Source organism: Papio anubis, unplaced genomic scaffold (assembly GCF_008728515.1).
Source record: "Papio anubis isolate 15944 unplaced genomic scaffold, Panubis1.0 scaffold241, whole genome shotgun sequence".
NCBI lineage: Eukaryota > Metazoa > Chordata > Mammalia > Primates > Cercopithecidae > Papio > Papio anubis.
This window is the reverse complement of record NW_022162469.1, coordinates 48457-70971: the sequence shown is the minus strand read 5'-3', so window position 1 is coordinate 70971 and position 22515 is coordinate 48457. Positions and strand designations below refer to the sequence as shown.

General features: G+C 38.3%; 1 protein-coding gene across 4 annotated transcripts in view; it reads right to left on the bottom strand.

Annotated features, from left to right (window-relative positions):
- Positions 1-22515, bottom strand: part of LOC116268567 (DENN domain-containing protein 4C) — a 79242-nt gene that overhangs the window by 11045 nt on the left and 45682 nt on the right. For all 4 annotated transcript variants that reach the window (XM_031661733.1, XM_031661732.1, XM_031661734.1 and 1 more), the window contains 8 exons: positions 19488-20653; positions 15433-15610; positions 14143-14252; positions 13669-13844; positions 9205-9387; positions 8204-8399; positions 5547-5792; positions 4066-4183 (listed from right to left, as the gene is read on the bottom strand). In XM_031661733.1, the coding sequence (XP_031517593.1) occupies positions 4066-4183; positions 5547-5792; positions 8204-8399; positions 9205-9387; positions 13669-13844; positions 14143-14252; positions 15433-15610; positions 19488-20653 (2373 nt within the window). The remainder of the gene's footprint in view (positions 1-4065; positions 4184-5546; positions 5793-8203; positions 8400-9204; positions 9388-13668; positions 13845-14142; positions 14253-15432; positions 15611-19487; positions 20654-22515) is intronic.

Genomic DNA, 22515 nt, shown 5'->3' with positions numbered 1-22515 from the left:
AAATTGCAAGGTTATTCTGTTCCTGCCTAAAAAGCATCCAAACATCATGACTGAAACCAAAAATTAAAGGCAAAAATAGCTTATGCTATATGTAATCATAATTTTGTGACTGACATATACTGAGGAAAAGCATTTTTTTACTCTAGTTTTAAGAAAACTGCAAAGTAGTGAAACGTTGTTGGAAAAAAGGTATAAAAGTATGTAACATGAAGATGGAACTTTTCCATTTCTTCTCCAAGCAGCCACTATTAACAGTTTGTGATATATTTCTTTGCATATATTAAAAACAGAAGTACACATTTTTTGTTTTATTTCTCTACAAGAAAGGGAAAAAATTATATACTCTTTTGCAACTTGTATTTTTTCACTCAGTATAAAATAGCATCCATCCTTTTAGGTCCTTATATACAAATGACTTTCTTTTTCTTGGCTGCCAATATTTCATAGCATGGATTTACCAGAATTCTGTTGAATATTTACATTTTTTCTTTTTGAGATGGAGTTTTGTTCTTGTTGCCCAGGTTGGAGTACAATGGCATGATCTCGGCTCACCACAATCTCCACCTCCCGGGTTCAAGCAATTCTCTTGCCTCAGCCTCCCGAGTAGCTGGGATTACAGCCATGCGCCACCACACCTGGCTAATTTTTTGTATTTTTAGTAGAGACAGGGTTTCTCCATGCTGGTCAGGCTGATCTCGAACTCCTAACCTCAGGTGATCCACCTGCCTCGGCCTCCTCAAGTGCTTGGATTACAGGCATAAGAAACCATGCCCAGCCTACATTTTTTTCATTTTTATCAAAAATCCTTGCTGGGAACAGTGGCTCACAACTGTAATCCCAGCACTTTGGGAGGCTGAGGCCAGAGGATTGTTCGATTAGTCAAGTATGCATGTCTGTGATCCCAGCTACTCAGGAGGCTGAGGCAGGAGGATGACTTAAGCCCCAGAGGTTGAGACTACAGTGCACCAGTACACACCAGCAAGGCAACAGAGCATGACCCTGTCTCAGAAGAAAAAAAATCCTACAGTAAGTATCCTTGTGTAAACAGCTGTGTACTGTATTTCTATAGAACACAGTTCTCTAAGTACAATTCCTGAGTTTAAAGGGTCTCCACATATGAAATCTGTACGTTTGCCATATTGTTCTCCAGAAATGTATCATTTTACACATCTAAAAGTATATGAAAAGTGTTCCCCAAACATCTTCAACAATCTTTAAATTTTTTTTAAACAATCTTCATCTTTAAAGTTTTTTGCCAATCTGACAGTTACAAGTTTATGTTTTCCTTTTTTTTTTTTTTTTTAAGAGACAGGAGGGCGGGGAGGTCTCACTTTATCACCCAGGCTGGAATACACTGGTGCAATCATAGCTAACTGCTGCCTAGAACTCCTGGGCTCAAGGGGTTCTGCTGCCTTGGACTCCCAAAGTGTTGGGGTCATAGGCGTGAGCCACCATGCCTGGCCACATTTTCCTTTTTTTTTTTTTTTTTTTTTGAGATGGGGTCTTGCTGCGATGCCCAGGCTGGAGTGCAATGGCGCTATCTCGGCTAACTGCAACCTCTGCTTTCTGGGTTCAAGCAATTCTCCTGCCTCAGCCTCTCGAGTAGCTGGGATTACAGGTGTGACCACCAAGCCTGGCTAACTTTTTTTTGTATTTTTAGTAGAGACGGGGTTTCACCATATTGGCTAGGCTGGTCTTGAACTCCTGACCTCAAGTGATCCGCCTGCCTCTAACTCCCAAAGTGCTGGGATTACAGGCATGAGCCACCGCGCCAGGCCTACATTTAAATATAAAGTTATATTTCACTTAATACTAATATGACTGAGCTTTTAAAATGTTTATATTACAGACTGAGTTGTGTCACCCCCGAATTCGTATGTTGAGGCCCTAATTGCCAATGTGACTCTATTTGGAGATAAGGCCTTTAAAGAAATAATTAAGGTTACATGAGGACATAAGAGTGGGGCCCTAATGTTTTTTAAATTTGTTTTTTTTGAGATGGAGTCTCGCTCTGTCGCCTAGGTTGGAGTGCAGTGGAGCGATCTCGGCTCACTGCAACCTCTGCCTCCCGGGTTCAAGCAATTCTCTGCCTCAGCGTCCTGAGTAGCTGAGATTACAGGCGCCCACCAACACGCCCAGCTAAATTTTGTATTTTTAGTGGAGAGAGCCAAGACCATCTTGACCAGGCTGGTCTTGAACTCCTGACCTCGTGATCCACCTGCCCTCAGCCTCCCAAAGTGCTGGGATTACAGGCATACACCACCGCGCCTGGCCAAGTGGGGCCCTAACCTAATACGGCTGATGTCTTTATAAGAAAAGGAGACACCAGGAATGTGTGCATGTGCATGCAAACACACAGCGAAAAGGTTATGTGAGGGTACAGCAAGAAGGCTGCCATCTACAAGCCAAAGAGAGGCCTCAGAAGAAACCAAACCTGCTGATATCTTTCTAGATTTTAGACTTTCAGCCTCCAGAACTGTGAGAAAATAAATTTCTGTTGTTAAAGCCACCCAGTCTGTGGTACTTTATTATGGCGGCCCTGGCAAACTAATACAGTTTGAAAGTCACTTAATGTTTTTAAAATGAATTACCTATTAATATCATTTGCTCATTTATCTACTGAATTGTATTTTTCTTATTGACTCATAAGGCTTTTGAATACATGAATAATAACCCTTTAAACACCTTGTAAAACATATATTCTAAGAGTAAAAATGAAGCCACAACCCTTAAGACCAGTCAGTAACCATCAATACAACTGAACTTATGATCCTATACCAATACATCTAACTTACTCTTCTGCTACATACAATTCACTCTCAAAACACCCAATCAAATTTTTACTTGATAGCAAAATCACCAAAAAAATTAACTAAACTCAGTTGAGACCTGTCACAGTTAAAAACAGGTCAGTACAATAGCAAATCACTTTTTCATTTTTGTGTGTGTGTATACTTTTTTTTAAAACAGCAAATCACTTTGAATTAATTAAAACTTTAAAAATAAAGCAAAATAATTTGCTTTTCTCTATTTAACTCTAGGGGAATTTAATTCTGTTTCTTTTCTTTTCTTCTTTTTTTTTTTCCCCAGCAGTCCATTCTTTATTACAGAACAGGATCCTACAGTATGGATGGACTGTGCTACAATTTGCTCATCCAGTCACCTATGGATGTGTATTTAAGTTGTTCCCATTTTGAGTCTTTTATGTCTGTCTTTGTTTTGTTTTTTGTTTTTTGTTTTTGAGACGGAGTCTCGCTCTGTTGCCCAGGCTGGAGTGCAGTGGCACAATCTCGGCTCACTGCAAGCTCCGCTCCGCCTCCCGGGTTCACGCCATTCTCCTGCCTCAGCTTCCCAAGTAGCTGGGACTACAGGCGCACGCCACCACGCCCGGCTAATTTTTTGTAATTTTAGTAGAGACAGGGTTTCACCATGTTAGCCAGGATGGTCTTGAACTCCTGACCTCATGATCCACCCGCCTCGGCCTCCCAAAGTGCTGTGATTACAGACGTGAGCCACCGCGCCCAGCCGTTTTGTTTTGTTTTGGTTTTGGTTGAGATACAGTCTTGCTCTGACACCCAGGCTGGAGTGCAGTGGCATGATCTCAGCTCACTGCAGCCTTTGCTGCCCGGGTTCAAGCGATTTTCGAGCCTCAGCCTCCTGAGTAGCTGGGACTACAGGCACCTGCCACCACACCTGGCTCCGCCTCCCGGGTTCCCGCCATTCTCCTGCCTCAGCCTCCCGAGTAGCTGGGACTACAGGCGCCCACAACCGCGCCCGGCTAATTTTTTGTATTTTTAGTAGAGACGGGGTTTCACCGTGGTGTCGATCTCCTGACCTTGTGATCCACCCGCCTCGGCCTCCCAGAGTACTGGGATTACAGGCGTGAGCCACCGCACCCGGCCAAGTTTTGTATTTTTAATAGAGGTAGGATTTCACCATGTTGGCCAGGCTGGTCTCCAACTCTTGGCCGCAAGTGATCCGCTGGCCTAGGCCTCCCAAAGTGCTGGCATTATAAGCGTGAGCCACGGGACCCGGCTGTTATGTCTTTAATTCTATTTTACTTACTAAAATTCCTCCATGAGACATACAGAGGTTCTCTTGGTTCCTGATGAAGGTTGATATTATCCCATAACAGCTGAATATACACAAGTTTGCTATCCTGGGACAGAGATGACAGAGGAAGCTAAAAGAAATCAAAAGAAAGTATTAGTATCCCAAGAATAATAATTACCAGTGGATCTAATGAAGCTTGATTATATAACAGATGAGTCCTTTTAAAATTCTGGACCTAAAATTCAGAGCCAAAATATTAATTTTTATTAATGTCTGATGACAAATGTTATTATTATTTTCTGAGGTAAAGGTTTCTCACTGTGACTTTTAAGGAATAGGATGACAATTTGCTAACTGACACAATGGTTGTAGAAAGATTAACCATCATTACAGCAAATTTTAAGGTCAAAGTACAAGAGTTTCTACTACCTTACCAAATAATTTTATTTTACCTACCTAATCAAACTAGAGTTTATAGTACTTTAAGGAAAGATTTTATTTTGCCCCATGTATATGTTTGGGGTCTCAGTGTCTATCAATATTAATACTATAAAATAAAGCACTCTAGGAGCTCACTGTCTCCAATGGAATCAGGATCCCAGCATAAGTAGAGTTGGGGCTTTTAAGTCAGACAGCCAGAATGTGACCTTGGGTCTCCATCACTTATTGGGTATGCCACCTTACAGAAATTACTAAATTTCTCCAACTTTTAATTATAACACCTGAAAAATATGGAAAACATGAGTCCTTTCAAATAAGGTTGTTGCGAGAATTGCAGCTAGGAACAGAACAGTTAAGAATAATAGCTACCAGCCAGGCATGGTCGCTCACGCCTGTAATCCCAGCAGTTTGGGAGGCCGAGGCAGGTGGATTGCCTTAGGTCAGGAGTTCAAACCAGCCTGGCCAACATGGTAAAATCCTGTCTCTACCAAAAATATAAAAATTAACTGGATGTGGTGATGGGTGCCTATAATCCCAGCTACATGGGAGGCTGAGGCAAGAGAATCACTTGAACCCAGAAGAAGGAGGCTGCAGTGAGTCGAGATCACACCATGGCACTCCAGCCTGGGCAACATTTTCCAGCTACCCTTGCAGACAGATACGACCTAATAACTGAGTTCAGGCCAAGAAACTGTATGTTGGAATATTATCTACAACTCCAGGAGCTATCCCTTAAGAAAAAAGACATACTCTTCCCTCATCCATTTTTCTCCTAACTGCTGGATAGAAGGTGGATGTGACAGCTTGGAGGTAATCAGCCATCCTGGACCAGAAGCAGAACTTGGAAATGGAGGTTATGCATAGCTAAACAAAAATATAGAAGGATCTTAGGTTCCTAACATTTTACCATTCCAGGACTGCTTATCCAAACTTTTAACTGAGAGAGAAATAAACTTGTCTTGTTAAGCAACTGTTGTTGTATACTTTCAGGAGCTTGAGGTTAAGCCTCATCCTACCCAATACTAATGTAAGTATAAAAGTTGGCACCCTACCTGTACACCTTCATTACAATGTTCAGATGTGAGGATAAGTCCTGGCAAGTTACTAGGAAGGTCCAAACGTCTGAAATACCAAACGAGGTTCCAGAAAATGATTGGATGTTGATTGATGAAAGAAGATGTATGAATCACCTGATCACCTTCATTTTCTAGCAAAGATTCAAGTTCTTTACGGAGTACTAGAGGACTCAAGTAGGGCACAGAAACAGGGGGAGGATTGGGTCTTTTTCCTAAAGGATCCTTAAAAAAAATACAAACAGAAATTAGTATTATCTGTTTAAATCTGTATGCTGAAGAGCACTTCTCAATGAGATAATGCCTCTCTAACTATCCTTTTTAAATCAGTTATTTTAGGACCATTGCTACATGCAGGAGAATATGCTAATGAACGAAAACCTAAAAAAGAAAAAAAATACTTAATCTTAAATACTATTAAGTTAAATCATTAAAAAGAAAATTAATCAACAGACTCTTTAAAACATGTTCTCTATCACATTGAGAGCAATGGTCTGAATGTATTAGGTTTTTTTCAAATTTTATAAGAAATATTTGCATTTCAGATGCTTTATAGTAATATATGTGTATAAAAACTGTGTGACATTATCTTCCTCCTACAACTCTAAACTGATGGAGCAATCTTTTGCATTAATATTCTTTGTTGACTTAACTCACTTTTACAACTGATTGCAACAAAAACCGAAGGAATTAAAGAAAGAGCATTTTTATAATTCAAATAAAATAAGAAATGAAAAAAGACCCAACCTAGACTTTGTGAGTTATGCGTATTATAATCAGGATAAAATGTTTAAGACTCTCTCATTAACAGTGGGTTCCCCGGTGCCTAGACTGTGGTCTCCAAAACCATTTCCCTCTAAAGGGACCCACAGTTTCTTAGAGAAACGGCTGATTCTGGTCTGGGTAAGAAAGTATATAACATAAGCATAAAACATCTTGTTATATAAGAAAGCCAGAAAGCTTTTTAAAAATTACAAAAAAGCGCCGGGCGCGGTGGCTCAAGCCTGTAATCCCAGCACTTTGGGAGGCCGAGACGGGCGGATCACGAGGTCAGGAGACCGAGACCATCCTGGTTAATCCGGTGAAACCCCGTCTCTACTAAAAAATACAAAAAACTAGCCGGGCGAGGTGGCGGGCGCCTGTAGTCCCAGCTACTCGGGAGGCTGAGGCAGGAGAATGGCGGGAACCCGGGAGGCGGAGCTTGCAGTGAGCTGAGATCCGGCCACTGCACTCCAGCCTGGGCGACAGAGTCAGGCTCCGTCTCAAAAAAAAAAAAAAAAAATTACAAAAAAGCTACTAGAGTTATGTCAAAAGGACTAATGAGCTAACTTGTAGAGGCTTCTAGCTGACCAAAGAGAATAATATAAGCATGAACAACAATAAAAACAGCAATAGATATAAAGATAAATGTTTAAGGCAAGGTAGTGTGTGCCTATAGTTCCAGTCACTAGGGAGGCTGAAGCAAGAGGATCACTTGAGCTCAGGAGTTTAAGAACAGCCTGGGCAACAAAGCGAGATCCCCATCTCTAAAAATTAATTGCTTAATTAAACATAAATGTTGAAATCAATGAGCTCATAATGATACCCTATTCCCCCAAATTAACTGATGACCTTGGAGAATGACAGGGACTCAACTCGCCATTTTGAAAACTGGTAAATAAAAGCAAAAAACCAAGCATTTAACCTGCCTTTCCACTATAAATTTTATCTTCAGAAAATCTAACAGAAGACACAGGGAAGTTTCTGTTTATGTATTCCTTATTAAAAGGAAGCAATGACAGAATGAGACCATTATCATTTTATAGCTCCTGATGAATTACTTTAGGCATTAAGGCATTAATAGCTACTCATGTTGATGTCTCCTACTGGGAGGAACATACCACCACTGATGAAATTGTCTTACAAAAATAAACAAGCAAATGAACAATAACACAAAAACTCCAAATCTGATCAAGGTTCTGGACACAAATTTCGACTTTTATCGTTGCAATCAGCAAAATCTGGATTATGGGAAACTGTACTCTAACCAGTTTTATCAACAAATAAATTGCAAGAGGAAAAAAGAGTCTAGAGATTCAAAAAGACTAAAAACCATACAAACCCAAGTACAATACACTGACTTTATTTGATCTTGATTCCTCAAGCTACCAACCCACACATACACATGCACACATATGCTTTTGACATTTTTGAGACAATCAGAAATTTGAACAGACTAAATAACTTGATATTATTATTTAGTTTTTTTTTTTGTATGATAAAAGCAGTGTGATTATATTTTTCTAAAGTCCTCATCATTCAGGGATACATACTGAAATATTTACTAACAGAATATGTGATGTTTGAAATTTGCTTCAAAATAATCTCAAAAAAAGAGAGAACTGAATGAGAATATACATAAAAGAAGAATGGCCATAATCTGAAAATAACTGAAGCTAGAAGATGGACTCATTATACTGTTTCTTTTTGCACATATTTGAAATTCTCCACAATAAAAAGTTATTTGCTTATGGAAAAATTCTAATCTATCACTTTTCATGTAATTAAAATAAGTCCACTACAGAAGAATTTATAATGTTCTACTATATACTTAGATATGTATGCAGTATAATTACAATGTTGTTGTTGTTACATACCACAACTTCCTGCAGACTGTTTGGAAGACTAACTGTTGAAATGCCATGAAACGGTCGCTGGGTAAAGTCAATATTCTGCAAGGGGCCTCCAACACTGTGACTTCGAGTCAAAGATACATTTCGCTTTGATAAACTATTAGGCACAGATGAAATTTTCATAGTTTGGACATCTCCACTGGCTCTCTTTATTTCATCACTTAAAAAAATATAGAAGAAATGCTATGTTCATGTTGAAAAACAGTCTAAATCTGTAGAGCTATTTTCTACAATGGACCTTCAGTCTACTAAATATATCTAAGAAGAATCAGCACCACCTTGTAAAAACTGCATTTCCTTCAAGCATTTTTGTAAAACTGGTCAGAAAAACAGGATGGAGAAGATGGTTCTGGTGAGGGTGGGAAGATGACATACTGTATGTAGATACACAGGTATTATTTTAAAATGACAAAGTACCCATTCAGTTGCTTTACTCAAATATTATTTCATCTTAAACAAAATTACCTAGAAGTACGCTGTATGCAAATAAGTACAGTAAAGACATTGACAAGTATTTAATCTCTACTAGGCCACGATCCACCTAAGGAGAGAGACCCAGTCATATTTTCTTTTTTATTTTTAGAGCTTAGCATAATATTTAGCATACAATAGAGTCTCAATAAATGTCTGATTCAATTAGTATTTAAGGGTGAAGTGTACATTTCACAGAAAGAGAACATTTCGCCTCTGGAAATTGGCAATGACTACCTTAAAGGGGAAATATTTTACTGTTGAGAAGTTCATTTTGTAAAAGACACCTGTAAAATATTAAACTTAGTTCAAAAATGGTTTATCATCAGAGTCATTCATTAGCTGTTTAAACACTATGTGGTAATAATAATTTAAGATGTACTCTTAAATGCCAGAACTTATGCCTATAGGAGTCAGGTTGTCTTTAGAGACAGAATTTTTACAAGGGTACCCCATTTATTACTATATAAAGAGGTCTCTGTACCCTTTGATACCTTGGTTCAACTGCAGAGCCTGTTTCTTCAGTTATGGTCTGGTTATGTTTTGGGGAATCCATAAAGTTGATCAAGTCAGGTTCTGCTAAACTGGATACAGGTTTGTGCTCCAAGGATTCATTTGCCAATGGAATGCTTCCACTTTGTAAACTGTCACCAGAGGTACTTGGTTTCAGGAAAAAGCTACATATGGAAAAGGGGGGGAAAAAGAGCCTTTAAAAATCCTCAAGTCTTCTAAAATTCTATCATATTTAGAATCATTTTATTGATAAAGCAGTTATTAATTATATATAATCCAGAAGGAAAACACTGCCTATTTCCAATACACACACAGACCTCTCTCTCTCACATTCCTGCTCTCATTTTCTCTTCCCTTCCTACCTAAATTTTTCAAATACAAGGTTGGAAATGGTCCGATAAATGATATTCCAATTTTTGAGAACCTCTAAAGAAAACTATGAAGGAAGAATGGAAGCAAAATATTTTATTAATTTCCTGAGTTAAAAAAAAATAAAGAAGAGCTGCAGTAGCAGCATTTTAAGATGTATTAACCTATAATTACTTATAATGTCTTTTATCATTTATAAATCTCCATCTTGTTTCTAGTCATTTCTTCTCTGTTCATTGTTTTATTTACATCTTATCTCTCTCCTTCTCTCTTTGGGTGGACTCAAGGAGGGAAGGGCCTTGCAAGGAACATTCAGAGAATTTTCTGAGGTAATGGTAATGTTTTCTAAGAGTTTAATTTATATAAATGCATGCATTTATTCTTCAAATGGTATGTTTAAGATTTGTACATTTTGCTGTATATCAATTTATCTCGAAAGAAAAAAACTGTCAATAAATACTGAACTCTAGTTAATGATATGCATATCAGTCTTTGGGGGAGAAATGTATTAATATCTATCTTACCTTCAAATGAATAAAAATTTAAGATAGATTGGTGGAGAAACAGATAGGTGATAGACTTAAGTATAGTAAAGTGTAAATTGAAGGACGCAGGGGTAGATATTGGGTGTTCATTGAAAAAAAACTTTTTAAAATTTGTTGTAAGCTTGAAATTTTCTATAACAACATATTCAGGGGACAGACTTACTAATGCTCCTTTATATCCAATTTGAAAAATATAAAATAAAATGCTTGTCAAAACAGCTTAAAAACACAATTAACTCAACAAAAAAGTACAGGACTTATGGAGAATAATTTAAACCTGCGTTAAAGGACATAAAAGAAGATCTGAAAAAAAATACAGAGATATACCCGGTTCATAGATAAGACAATAATTTAGAAAAGTCGATTTTCCCCAAATTAATCTATAAATCCCAAAGAAAACTCTAGTTGGATTTTTTTTTTTTTTGAAGAACTCAAAACTTATTCTAAGAATTCATAGGAAACAGCAAGCACACAAAAAATAATAACAATAAAATCCAAGAGAGGGAACTCACTCTACTAACCAGATATAACACAAAGACCAAGTGACGAAAACAATATGGCATTAAGAAAAACAGCAAGAAAATGCGGAACCAAGTAAGGTATACATGGGAACTGAAATATGATAAAGGTGACACCACATGTCAGTGAGGAAAGGATAAGTTATTTAGGAGATAATATTGGGATAACTGGATTGTTATATGGGGGAAAAATAAAAGCTGGATCTCTACCATCATATATAAAAAGCAGAATAAAGATATATTAAAGACCTAAACATCAAAAGTAAAATATAAGCAAAAATGTTCAAGGATAAAAATTTCAGGTCCTAGGGATAGGGAACACCTTTAAAAACAAGATTCCAAAAGTACAAATTGCAAGGTAAAAAATTAATGGATAATGACATCAAAATTAATGCTTTCAAGTAATTAATATCAATAATATTCAAGTCAAATCAACAAGAAAAAGAAAGATCAATAGAAAAATAGGCAATGAACGGCCGGCCCTGTGGCTGACGCCTGTAATCCCAGCACTTTGGGAGGTTGAGGTTGGTGGATCACGAGGTCATGAGATCGAGACCATCCTGGTTAACATGGTGAAACCCAGTCTCTAATAAAAATACAAAAAAATTAGCCGGGCGTGGTGGTGGGTGCCTGTAGTCCCAGCTACTCAGGAGGCTGAGGCAGGAGAATGGCGTGAACCCGGGAGGTGGAGCTTGCAGTGAGCCGAGATCGTGCCACTGTACTCCAACTGGGCGACAGAGCGAGACTCATCTCAAAAAAAAAAAAAAAGAAAGAAAAAAAGAAAAAAAGAAAAATAGGCAATGAACATAAGCAGCCAATTCACAGAAAATGCTAGAATAGGCCAGATGCAGTGGCTCACGCCTGTAATCCCAGCACTTTGGGAGGCCAAGGTGGGTGGATCACCTGAGGTCAGGAGTTCGAGACCAGCCTGGCTAGCATGGCCAAACTCCGTCTCTACTAAAAATACCAAACTTAGCTGGGCATGGTGGTGGGCACTTGTAATCCCAGCTACTCAGGAGACTAAGGCAGGAGAATTGCTTCAACCTGGGAGGCAGATATTGTAGTGAGCCGAGATCGTGCCACCGGACTCCAGCCTGGGTGACAAGAGTGAAACTCCGTCTCCAAAAAAAAAAAAAAAAGGCTAGAATAACAAGTAATGAAGAGAAACTCAAATTTGTCAGTACTGAGACAAATTCAAACAACGCCAAAATTTAAAAAGTGATAATACCAAATGCTGGTAAGGCTATATAGAAATGAGAATTCTTAGGTACTATTTGTGGGAGTGTAGCCATCTAGGAAGCAGTATTTTGTGTTTACTAAAATCATGTATGAAAATGATCTTACTCCAAGGATTATTGTTTTTTTAGAGAAACTACTTCACAAGTTCAAAAGGGGTATGTATTTTGCAGTACACTGCATTACTGCAGTGGTGTTTGTAATAACAGAGAACTGAAAGCAACTGAAGTATCTAACACTAGAATAACGGATAAGTAGAAAGATATATTAACTTTCTGTAGCAGAAAAGGAATAAACTAGATGTACATATAGTAACTCAGATTTTAAACTGAGTAATAAAAAGAGATAAAGTTAGATATATGACACTTAGCAGAGTCAGTGTCATTGTAGAACGAGGGAATGAGGGTGGGAATGAGGAAAGGAGGATAAATACAAGAGGGCCTTTGCACAGGTCAAAGATGATGGTGTGTCAGGAATTAAAGAGTATGATTTGACTTAGCGCCACACCTGAAGCTAAAAGAAAAAACAGAGAAGAAACACCTCTACAATGAAACGGTGTGATCTCAGCTCACTGCAAACTCCGCCTCCCGGGTTCAAACCATTCTCCTGCCTCAGCCTCCTGAGTAGCTGGGACTACAGGCATGTGCCATGGTGTCAGGCTAACTTTTTGTATTTTTTTGTAGATACGGGGTTTTGCCATGTTGCCCAGGCTGGTCTCAAACTCCTGACCTCAAGTGATCCACCTGCCTCAGCCTCTCAAAGTGCTGGGATTACAGGCATGAGCCATTGTGCCCAGCCTAAATGTTTTGGGTTTTTTTTGAGACAGAGTCTCACTCTGTCACCCAGGCTGGAGTGCAGTGGTGCAATCTCAGCTCACTGCAACCTCTGCCTCCCAGGTTCAAGCAATTCTTCTGCCTCAGTCTTCCGAGTAGCTGGGACTATAGGCACATGCCGCCACACCTGACTACTTTTTTGTATTTTAGTAGAGACGGGGTTTCACCACGTTGCCTGGTCTCGAACTCCTGAGCTCAGGCAATCCACCCGCCTCGTCCTCCCAAAGTGCTAGGATTACAGGTGTGAGCCACCACACCTGGCAATGTATTTTTTATAAAGCAGCTAAAGGCAGGAAATAAAAAGTTCAATTTGTTCCATAAAACGAACGGAATATTAAGTATAATTCCTTAGGTCAGTACAGAGTTACCAAATTCTCAATTATTTAATGTATAACTATAGATCAGCTAGTCTCCTTTCTATTGCCTAGAATTTGGTCATTTAACTGCACAGAATACTACTAGGAAGTGCAAGTGATAAGAGAAGAATTGAAGCCTTTTTTCCCCCTTTGTTTCTTCTAAAATATATACTCACTGCAGCTTCAAACTTTCGGGCTCGAGAGATCCTCCTGTGTCAGCCTTCCTAGTAGCTGCTACCACAGGTGCACACTACCATGCCCAGCTAATTTAAAAAAAATCTTTTGTAGAGACAGGGTCTTGCCATGTTGCCCAAGCTGGTCTTGAACTCCTGACCTCAAGCAATTCTCCCACCTGGGCCTCACAAAGTGTTGAGATTACAGCATGAGCCACGGAGCCCAGCTGATAATCCTACTTTAAATAACATGGTAAAGTAGACTCCCACATTACTAACATTTGCTACTCAAATACTGAAGGTGAAGGACAGACAGGAAGGCAAACCTGGAGCATACCATGAATATTTCGGTCTTCTCCCAGAAGTCATGTTTTTTGAGGGTACTTACTTCTTGAGAGAGCTTTTTAAGACTAACCTTGCAGAACCTCTCAAATCTTTGAATTCTATATTGAGAAGAGGCAAGAAGTTGCTTTTACAGAATGGACAAGCTGTATTCAAATTTGAGTCATCTGCTGTCCATCCAGCCATAATTTCTTCATCATAAACTAAAGTTCCACAAGCTCTACACTGTGAACAACTGGACATCAAAACCTAAAAACAGAAAAATGCAGATACTGAGACCATTTAATAAAAATTAATCTTAACAGGCATTCTCTTGAGATAATGGGATTTCATTTATTCTACTGATCAAATTTGGAATTATTAATAACAGTTCTTTTATTTCACAGGTAAACTATCAGTTCATTGTCTTACGTAAGACATCAAGTAAATTCAACAAAATGACTTATTATACTGTCCACAAGGGTGTCATAGAATCCTGTTAAATGCCATTCTGCAATAAAAATATGCTTACAGCTACTTTATCATGAACTGAATATAGAACTTTTACCTCCATTGCACAATTCTGATAGATGCTAGACATGCTGGTATTTTGAGAAGAACCATGATCTGATTTTTCAAAGTCTTGCCCTTTCATGCCTCTTGGAAATGGAACTTCACCTACAAAGGAATAAACATCATAACACCTTAGGTAGGGAATGTCCTTGTTTTTTGAAAATGCATGCCAAAGTATTTAGGGGGAACATATCATAAAGTCTGCAATTGTTTTTCAAGTGGCTCAGTATAAAAATGTATGCATACATAGAAAGAGATAAAGTTAACAACAGTTAATTAAATCTAGGTGGAAAATACATAACTGTTCATTATACAATTCTTTCAACTTTTCAGGATATTTGAAATTTTTTTTTTTTTTAAAGACAGAGTCTCACTCTGTTGCCCAGGCTGGAGTGCAATGGTGCAATCTCGGCTCACTGCAACCTCCACCTTCCAGGTTCAAGTGATTCTCCTGCCTCCGCCTCCCAAGTAGCTGGGATTACAGGCGCATGCTGCCATGTTCAGCTAATTTTTTTTGTATTTTAGTAGAGATGGGATTTCACTGTGTTGCCCAGGCTAGTCTCGAACTCCTGAACTCAGGCAATCCACCCGCCTCGGCCTCCCAAAGTGCTAGGATTACAAGCATGAGCCACCATTCCTGGCTCGGACATTTGAAATTTTTATAGTAAAAAGTCAGAGAAAAAGAACAGAATCATAATTTTAAAAAGTAGCATGGAGTAAGAAACTTCAATGACACATCCTAGAGATTCTCAAACTCTGGTATACATCTGATTAACCCAGAGAACTGCTTAAAAATACACATTCCCAAGGCCCCATCTCACAAATTCAATCTCAGAAGTTTTAGCGTTAGGTTTGGACATTTGCATATATTTTGAAACAAATTCCCCAGATTATTCTGATGCATGCCAAAGTTTGAGAACTAATGATATAATCCACGAATATATACAACTAAACAAAGGCAGTAGGTGGCCACAGCAGTTATAAATCATAGAAGATCAGAATAGATCATAAGGCGGCTACTATTAAAAATCTCTCAATCATCTCAACAAATGGGGCTTATTGAGTGGGGAGTTACAAGCATCTAAATTAAAATAAGCAAAGGCAGGCCAGGCGCTGTGGCTCTCGCCTGTAATCTCAGCACTTTGGGAGGCTGAGGCAGGCAGATTGCTTGAGATCAGGAGGTCGAGACCAGCCTGGGCAACATGACAAAATCCCATCTCTTAAATTAAAAAAAAAGCAAAAACTATTATAAAGCAAATGAAGAAAGGATAATCCTTCCCCATACCTGTTGGATAATGCAGTTTTCCTACATCTCCACTACTGCTGCTACTGCCAAGGCTTGTGTTGCTCTGGGTAAGTTCACTGGGGACCAATCCTGAGATACTTGTGTTAGGCGATATATTCTCCCCCAAAATATGGTCTTCTAGGCCAGCCGGGAAGCTGTAATCTCTATTAGTTTCCTCCTTTAATTGAAAAAAAAAAAAAATTCCACACACATAAATAATACCTTCTCCACTGAAATATACTCACTCTACCCTTTTCAGAATTAAACTCTATAATCCTTAAACAAATCATCATCCCCACATTTTTCAAAACCATTTTGAAATCTCCTATTATTTGGAATTTCCCTTCCACACTCCAAGACATTCAAGCCATAAGCAACAATACTTTAAAAAAGATCGTGGTGTGCCTCAGGTGTATGTGGGAGGTCTGGGTGTCTCTCAATATTGAATCTTATAAAATAACAGAATTCTAGGGAGCTCACTGTCTCTAATGGAATCAGGAATCCCTGTTTATGAGTAGGGGTTTTTGAGTTAGCCAGATTGTGACCTTGTTCTCCACCATTTATTAGATATGTAATCTTACAGAAATTACTAAACTTCTTTAACTTTTAATTACATAATTTTAAAATATGGATAATATGAGTTGTTTCAAATAAAGCTGCTGTGATAATTTTGGCTAGGAATCTGAATGTTCAGAATAACAAATATCAATATTAGAGCCACGAAACACAAACAAAGTTTCAAACACTGTAGCTCTTAACCACATAAGTGAATGTTGAAGCTTGAGGTAGAAAACATTTTAACAATCAGGTTTTTTTGCTTTAAAAACGAAAGATTTGTGTGTTCCTTGCCATAAAACCATGTTACATGATTTGCAAAAATTAAATACAGATAAGCAAAACAAGGAATAAAAAACACTTATGATCAACAGTCAGAGAATATAATCAAAATCTTGATATATATCTTTCTAGTCATTTAGAACATACATATAAAATCATATAATAAATCTTTACAAATTAGAATATTGTTTTTAACCTGTACTTACGTAATTATTTTAATGTCATTAAATTTTCTAATTATTTAAACCCCTGTGAACTAATCTGTTTTACTGATACACTATTATTTACTAACTCCCCCTGTTGCTTAAACATTCAAAATGCTTCAATCTTATATAAATTACATTGGTAAAATTCCTCTATTTTTACATACACTTCTAATTACTTCCTTAGATTAAACTGCGGATGCAAGTTAAAAACATTTTATAGACTTTTAATTTATTCCTTAATTTGTAAATATTTATTAGGTATATCCTATTTGCCTTTTGCCAGGTACTGCTTACTGGTGCCAGGGCTGTAACAATGAAAAGACAAGACAAGATCCACAGTGACTTGGAATTTACAGTGTCATATATTCCAAGTCCAAATATCCCTGTGGAATGTACTTCTGTTTTTAACAGTTAGATAATTTTTTGGGGGGTAGGGGAGATAGGGTCTCTGTCGCCCAGGCTGGAGTGCAGTGGTGTGATCTCGGCTCAACGCAACCTCTGCCTCCCAGGCTCAAGCTATCCTCCCACCTCACCTTCCAGAGTACCTGGGACTACAGGTACATGCCACCACATCCAGCTAATTTTTTTGTATAGATGGGGTTTCGCCATGTTGCCCAGGCTAGTCTCAAACTCCTGGGCTCAAGCAAATGCTCACCTCAACCTCTAAAAGTGCTGGGATTACAGACATGAGTCCTCATAACCAACCTCAATAAAATTTCAAAAATAAAACAAAGGCCAGGTGCAGTGGCTCATGGCTGGAATCCCAGCACTTTGGGAGACCTAGGAACACTTGAGCCCAGGAGTTCAAGACCAGCCTGGGCAACATAGCAAGACCATATCTCTACAAAAAATAAAAAATTAGCAGTCATGGTGGTGCACGCCTGTAGTCCTAGCAATTAGGAGGCTGAGGCAGGAGGATTGCTTGAGACCAGGGGGTCGAGGCTACAGTAAGCCATGATTGTGCCACTGTATTCCAGTTTGGGTAACAGAGCAAGCCCCTGTCTCAAAAAATAAAATAAAATGATACACTCTTTTTTTTCTTTTTTATCATAATGCCAGATTAAGACACTTTGGAAGTTATTTTATTTTGCCTTCCCTTGACTGACCTTGTAAGCTCTTTAAATATGAAATAGCTAATTTATAATGTTCAATACCATACTTTCAATTCAATTATTATTTTGTCTATAAAGTATTCCTTCAAATGGTATAAAAGTCTTATATGTCTAATTTCTTTTTTCTTTTTTTTTTTTTTTTTTTGAGACAGAGTCTCATTCTGTTGCCCAGGCTGGAGTACAGTGGCATAATCTCGGTTCACTGCAACTTCCGCCTCCCGGGTTCACACCATTCTCCTGCTTCAGCTTCCTGAGTAGCTGGGACTACAGGCACCCGCCACCACGCTCGGCTAATTTTTTATATTTTTAGTAGAGATGGAGTTTCACTGTGTTAGCCAGGATGGTCTCGATCTCCAGACCTCGTGATCTACCCGCCTCAGCCTCCCAAAGTTCCGGGATTACAGGTGTGAGCCACCGCGCCCAGCTTATATGTCTAACGTCTTTTCCCATGTGTCTAATTCCGATTTAGATCTTTAACAATCTGAAATTGATTATATTATCTTGAAAGTGCATGATGCTTTAAGCTTCCATACCATTTCACATTATTCTTTTAGATATACTCTTCTGACACTCTTCTTACAGCTTTAACCCCAAATGTCAAATTTATCCTTCAAATCCTAACTTAGATATCACCTGCTTTGCTTTTTTTCCCGATAGCCCCCAACCTGAATCTCTTTTCATATATTGCTCTTTGGTATCTTCTCCTGAGATATTGCTTCTAAGGTAACAGCATGGATTCTAGATCCAATCTCTTTGACTTCAAGTCATAGTTCTACTATTCCCTAGTTAGCCTCTCTGAGTTTCAAATATCATCTAAAAAATCAGGATAACAACAGTACCACCCTCATGGGGTTGCTATGAAAATTAAACAAATACATATGTTTGTATATATTAATATATAAAAGCAGACATACAACTTATAACAGTACCTAGGACACACTGTTAAATAATGAGAGCAAACATTGTAGGTATCTGCCTTATCTACTAAAGTCCTCAAATACTATACAATTATTTGCATACAAGGTGAAATTTCAATTTTTTTCTGTAAAACAAGCAAAACTTACTTTCATTTTTACCAAAAGATCTAATGATTAACTCTATGTGTATAACGTTTTTTAAAGACAATTATTTTTGCCATGTAGTATGAAATCTATGGATTAAACTTCAGCTTGACTTTATATGTATTAAGGAGATTACATAGGTAAAAATTATTTTAAAAGTGAATGCTACACAAATATAATATGGCATTTTTATTAACTTCAAACACTAATCATTAGAGCTTTCAAAGAAATAAATCATGTTTTAGTTTAGACTAGTCTATGGAATTATAAAATGGTCCTGATATTCTATTTCTATATTATTAACTTCCTTACATATATGGTTCAAGTTACTTCAAGAAAGAAAACAAATATGCATAGTTTTTAAATATGAAAACCAAAGTTACCAGCACTCTCTTAATAATCCTTCATATATTTTTAAAAAGATATACAAACATTCCAATATCAGATAGACTACATAAAATATAAAAACCAAAGTTACCAGAAATCAGCCAGGCACGTTGGCTCATGCCTGTAATCCCAGCACTTTGGGAGGCTGATACAGGTGGATCACCTGAGGTCAGGAGTTCAAGACCAGCCTGGCCAACATGGTGAAACCTCAGCTCTACTAAAAATACAAAAATTAGCTGGGCATGGTGGCATATCCCTATAGTCCCAGCTACTCAGGAGGGTGAGGCAAGAGAATGACTCAAACCCGGGAGGCAGAGGTTGCAGACAGCCAAGATCACGCCACTGCACTCCAGCCTGGGCACAGAAATCTCTTAACAATAATATATATATTTCTAGAAAGATACTATAAACATTCCAATAACAGACAGACTACACACATAAAGCTTTCTTACCTCATCATCTGAGTAGCTGTAGGCAGATGCAACAGCTACCCACATCTTACTGGCTACAGTCGCTGCTTGTTTCATACCAGATTTTAGGACATCTATCTTGGGCCCTGAGAGTATATTATCCAGCTTTAGTCCTGACAAAGAATTTACTACAGAACCCAACGAGCCATGTGGCGAAGAACGTATCAGTGCTGACAAAGAAGTTGAACGTTCTTTATGAGTTCGAGAGGGGGTTTGCTGCTTGAAACGCCCAGTAAAAGTTTTAGACCTGGACACTGCAGGCGAGCTTTTCTCACTTTCAGGATTTTCCTGTGCTGGTGAACCATGATCTAAAGGTAGGCTTGATCTCCTCTCTAGAGCATGAATAAATGCAGTAGTCATGCCAGACTCTCTGTTTTCCTCTCCATGTAATTCCATACTAGAAGATTTACTACCTAGGGGACTTTTTAGGTTCATATAGCTTTCTATTTCATCAGCCAGATTACGTGCAATAACTGGAGAAAACAACTTATCTTCAGAATCAAGAGTTTCTCCCCCTGAACATTCAGTGGCTAAAAGAGACAAAGGATCTAGTCCAGTTTCAACATCTTCCCTCTCAACCTCCTTAGCAATACCATATAAACTACTTCTCTTATTCCTCAGATCTTTGGATCCTGTTTTCAAGTCTCTGGACTGATTACTGTTACTATCACTTAGTAGACTCTCATATGTATCCTCTGTTGCAGTAGTTTTAGGTATATCATCAGTCACAGGCTCAAGGAGTTCTTGGCTTTCCTCAAGCATCTCTGGCACCGGAGATGATCTGTACTCAGGATTCCAAGTACTTTCAGACACACAAGTCCTACTATCAGGTAGGTGACAGCTAACATTCTCAAAGGTATGGGTTCTTGTGATATGAAGTGGAGAAGTCTTAGGACATGTCAATGCTGCTGTGAGAATCTTAGCATCTGCTCCCATCATGATAGCCATTTCACTTGAATTTGAATCCAAACTATTCTTCTTAAGCAACATTCCTGCTCGACTTTCAGAACTAAAACTACAACTTCTCTCAGGAAAATGCTTTTGTCTTTTTTCTCCTCTATCACCATTCTTCTTGAGATTAGTAGCTTCGCCAAAGACTGCATCTTCAACTGGATCTTGAGTAGAAACCAGCACATTTGATATACTACCTAAAAGGGAAAGTAAAATATTAACGATGAATCTATTTTCCAAGTTAACTTTTGTTAAAATGTTTATTGTTTTCCTGATTATGAATGTGACATATACTCAGAATAAAAGATCCAGAAAATTTAGAGGCCATAAAGAAGGTATTTAAAAAAGTGCTCTGGAAGAGCTATTTAAACCTGCCTCCCAGAGATAACATTTTAATGTATAATCAGTCTTTCATCCTGTATGTATATAAACACCCATTTAAAAAAACAAATCATGCAACATATGATAGGTGGATATACCTGTGTTGTTCACTGAAATACAAAAAAAGAAAGAATCTCTTCCATCTTAGTTTTGTATCCAATTCAACAAATACTTGCCAGGAATCTACTCTGCAAAAAGCAAATTTGTAATCGCAGAGGAACTGTGTATTTGCTATACTCAAAGTCTTACTGCTGCAAAGTAAAAGAATCCGGAATGGAATGCCTAGCACTGGAAAATTCTAAGAAGGCTGATAAAACCTGAGTGGTTAAAAAATTACTCAGATATATCCATTTCTTCAACAAATATCTAAAGGTCTAGTAGTATCCACTATATGAGGTGCTAGGAATACAAAGGCAAATAAAACAGACATAATCCCAGCCTTCACAGAAGTCAGTCTTATTTGATCAGGTAGAGAAAAAATATGCTAATGGCCACAGCAGCTTCCCCCAGCTTTGGAAGAAGAAAGCAGTCTTTTACTCTTTGCTACCATGCAATTTGTTTCACTCCAAAAGCTATTATTTCCTATTTGAATCATTATTAGAACTTAAGTCTTCCTGTTACAGACTGAATGTTTGTGTCCCTCAAAATCCACATGCTGAAATCCTAACCCCCAGTGTGATGGTATTAGGAGGCAGGGCCTTTGAAAGATAATTTGATTATGAAAACGGAACCCTGATGAATGGGATTAGAGCCCTTAGAGAAGGAGAGCTCTCTCCTTCTCTGCTGTACAAGGATACAGTAAGTTAGCAGTCTGCAACCTGGAAGAGGGCCCTCTGCAGAACTCACCATGCTAACACCCTAATCCTGGACTTTCCAGACCCTAGAACTGTAAGAAATAAATTTCTTTCTTTTCTTTTTTCTTTTTTTTTTTTTTTTAAGTTAGAGTCAGGCTGGGCACGGTGGCTTACACCTGTAATCCCAGCACTTTGGGAAGCTGAAGCAGGTGGATCACCTGAGCTCAGGAGCTCGAGACCAGCCTGGGCAACATGGAGAAACCCTGTCTCCAGAAAAAAAATACAAAAATTAGCCAGACGTGGTGGCGCGGTAGTTCCAGCTACTTGGGGGACTGAGGCAGGAGAATCCTCGATTGCTTGAGCCCAGGAAGCTGAGGCTGCAGTGAGCCACGACTGCGCCACTACACTCCAGCCTAAGTGACAGAGTGAGAGTCTGTCTCAAAAACAAACAAATAAAGTTAGGGCCTTACTCTGTCACCTAGGCTGGAGTATAGTGGTGCAATCATGGCTCACTGCAGCCTCAATCTCATGGCCTCAAGTGATCTTCCCCTCCAGCCTGCCAAATTGCTGGGATTACAGGCATAAGCCACTGAGCCTGGCAGAAATAAATTTCTGTTGTTTATAAGCCATCTAGTCTATGGAATTGTATAGCAGCCTGAATTATTCATATTTAGGATTCTCATTTGTGTTTTTCTTTTCCTTTGTTTTCTTTTTTATCCATTGCTTTTTACTGTAGTCACATCATTTGTTTTGTTAAAAAGCATAAAAATGCCTGGGAGCTTCAAGGAAAAAAGCTGTCTTAGAAAAGATCTTTCTTTTAAACTTCAAGATTGATTTCAAGGTTCTTTTTAATCTTTCAAGTTAGTACTAATAATCATAATTAT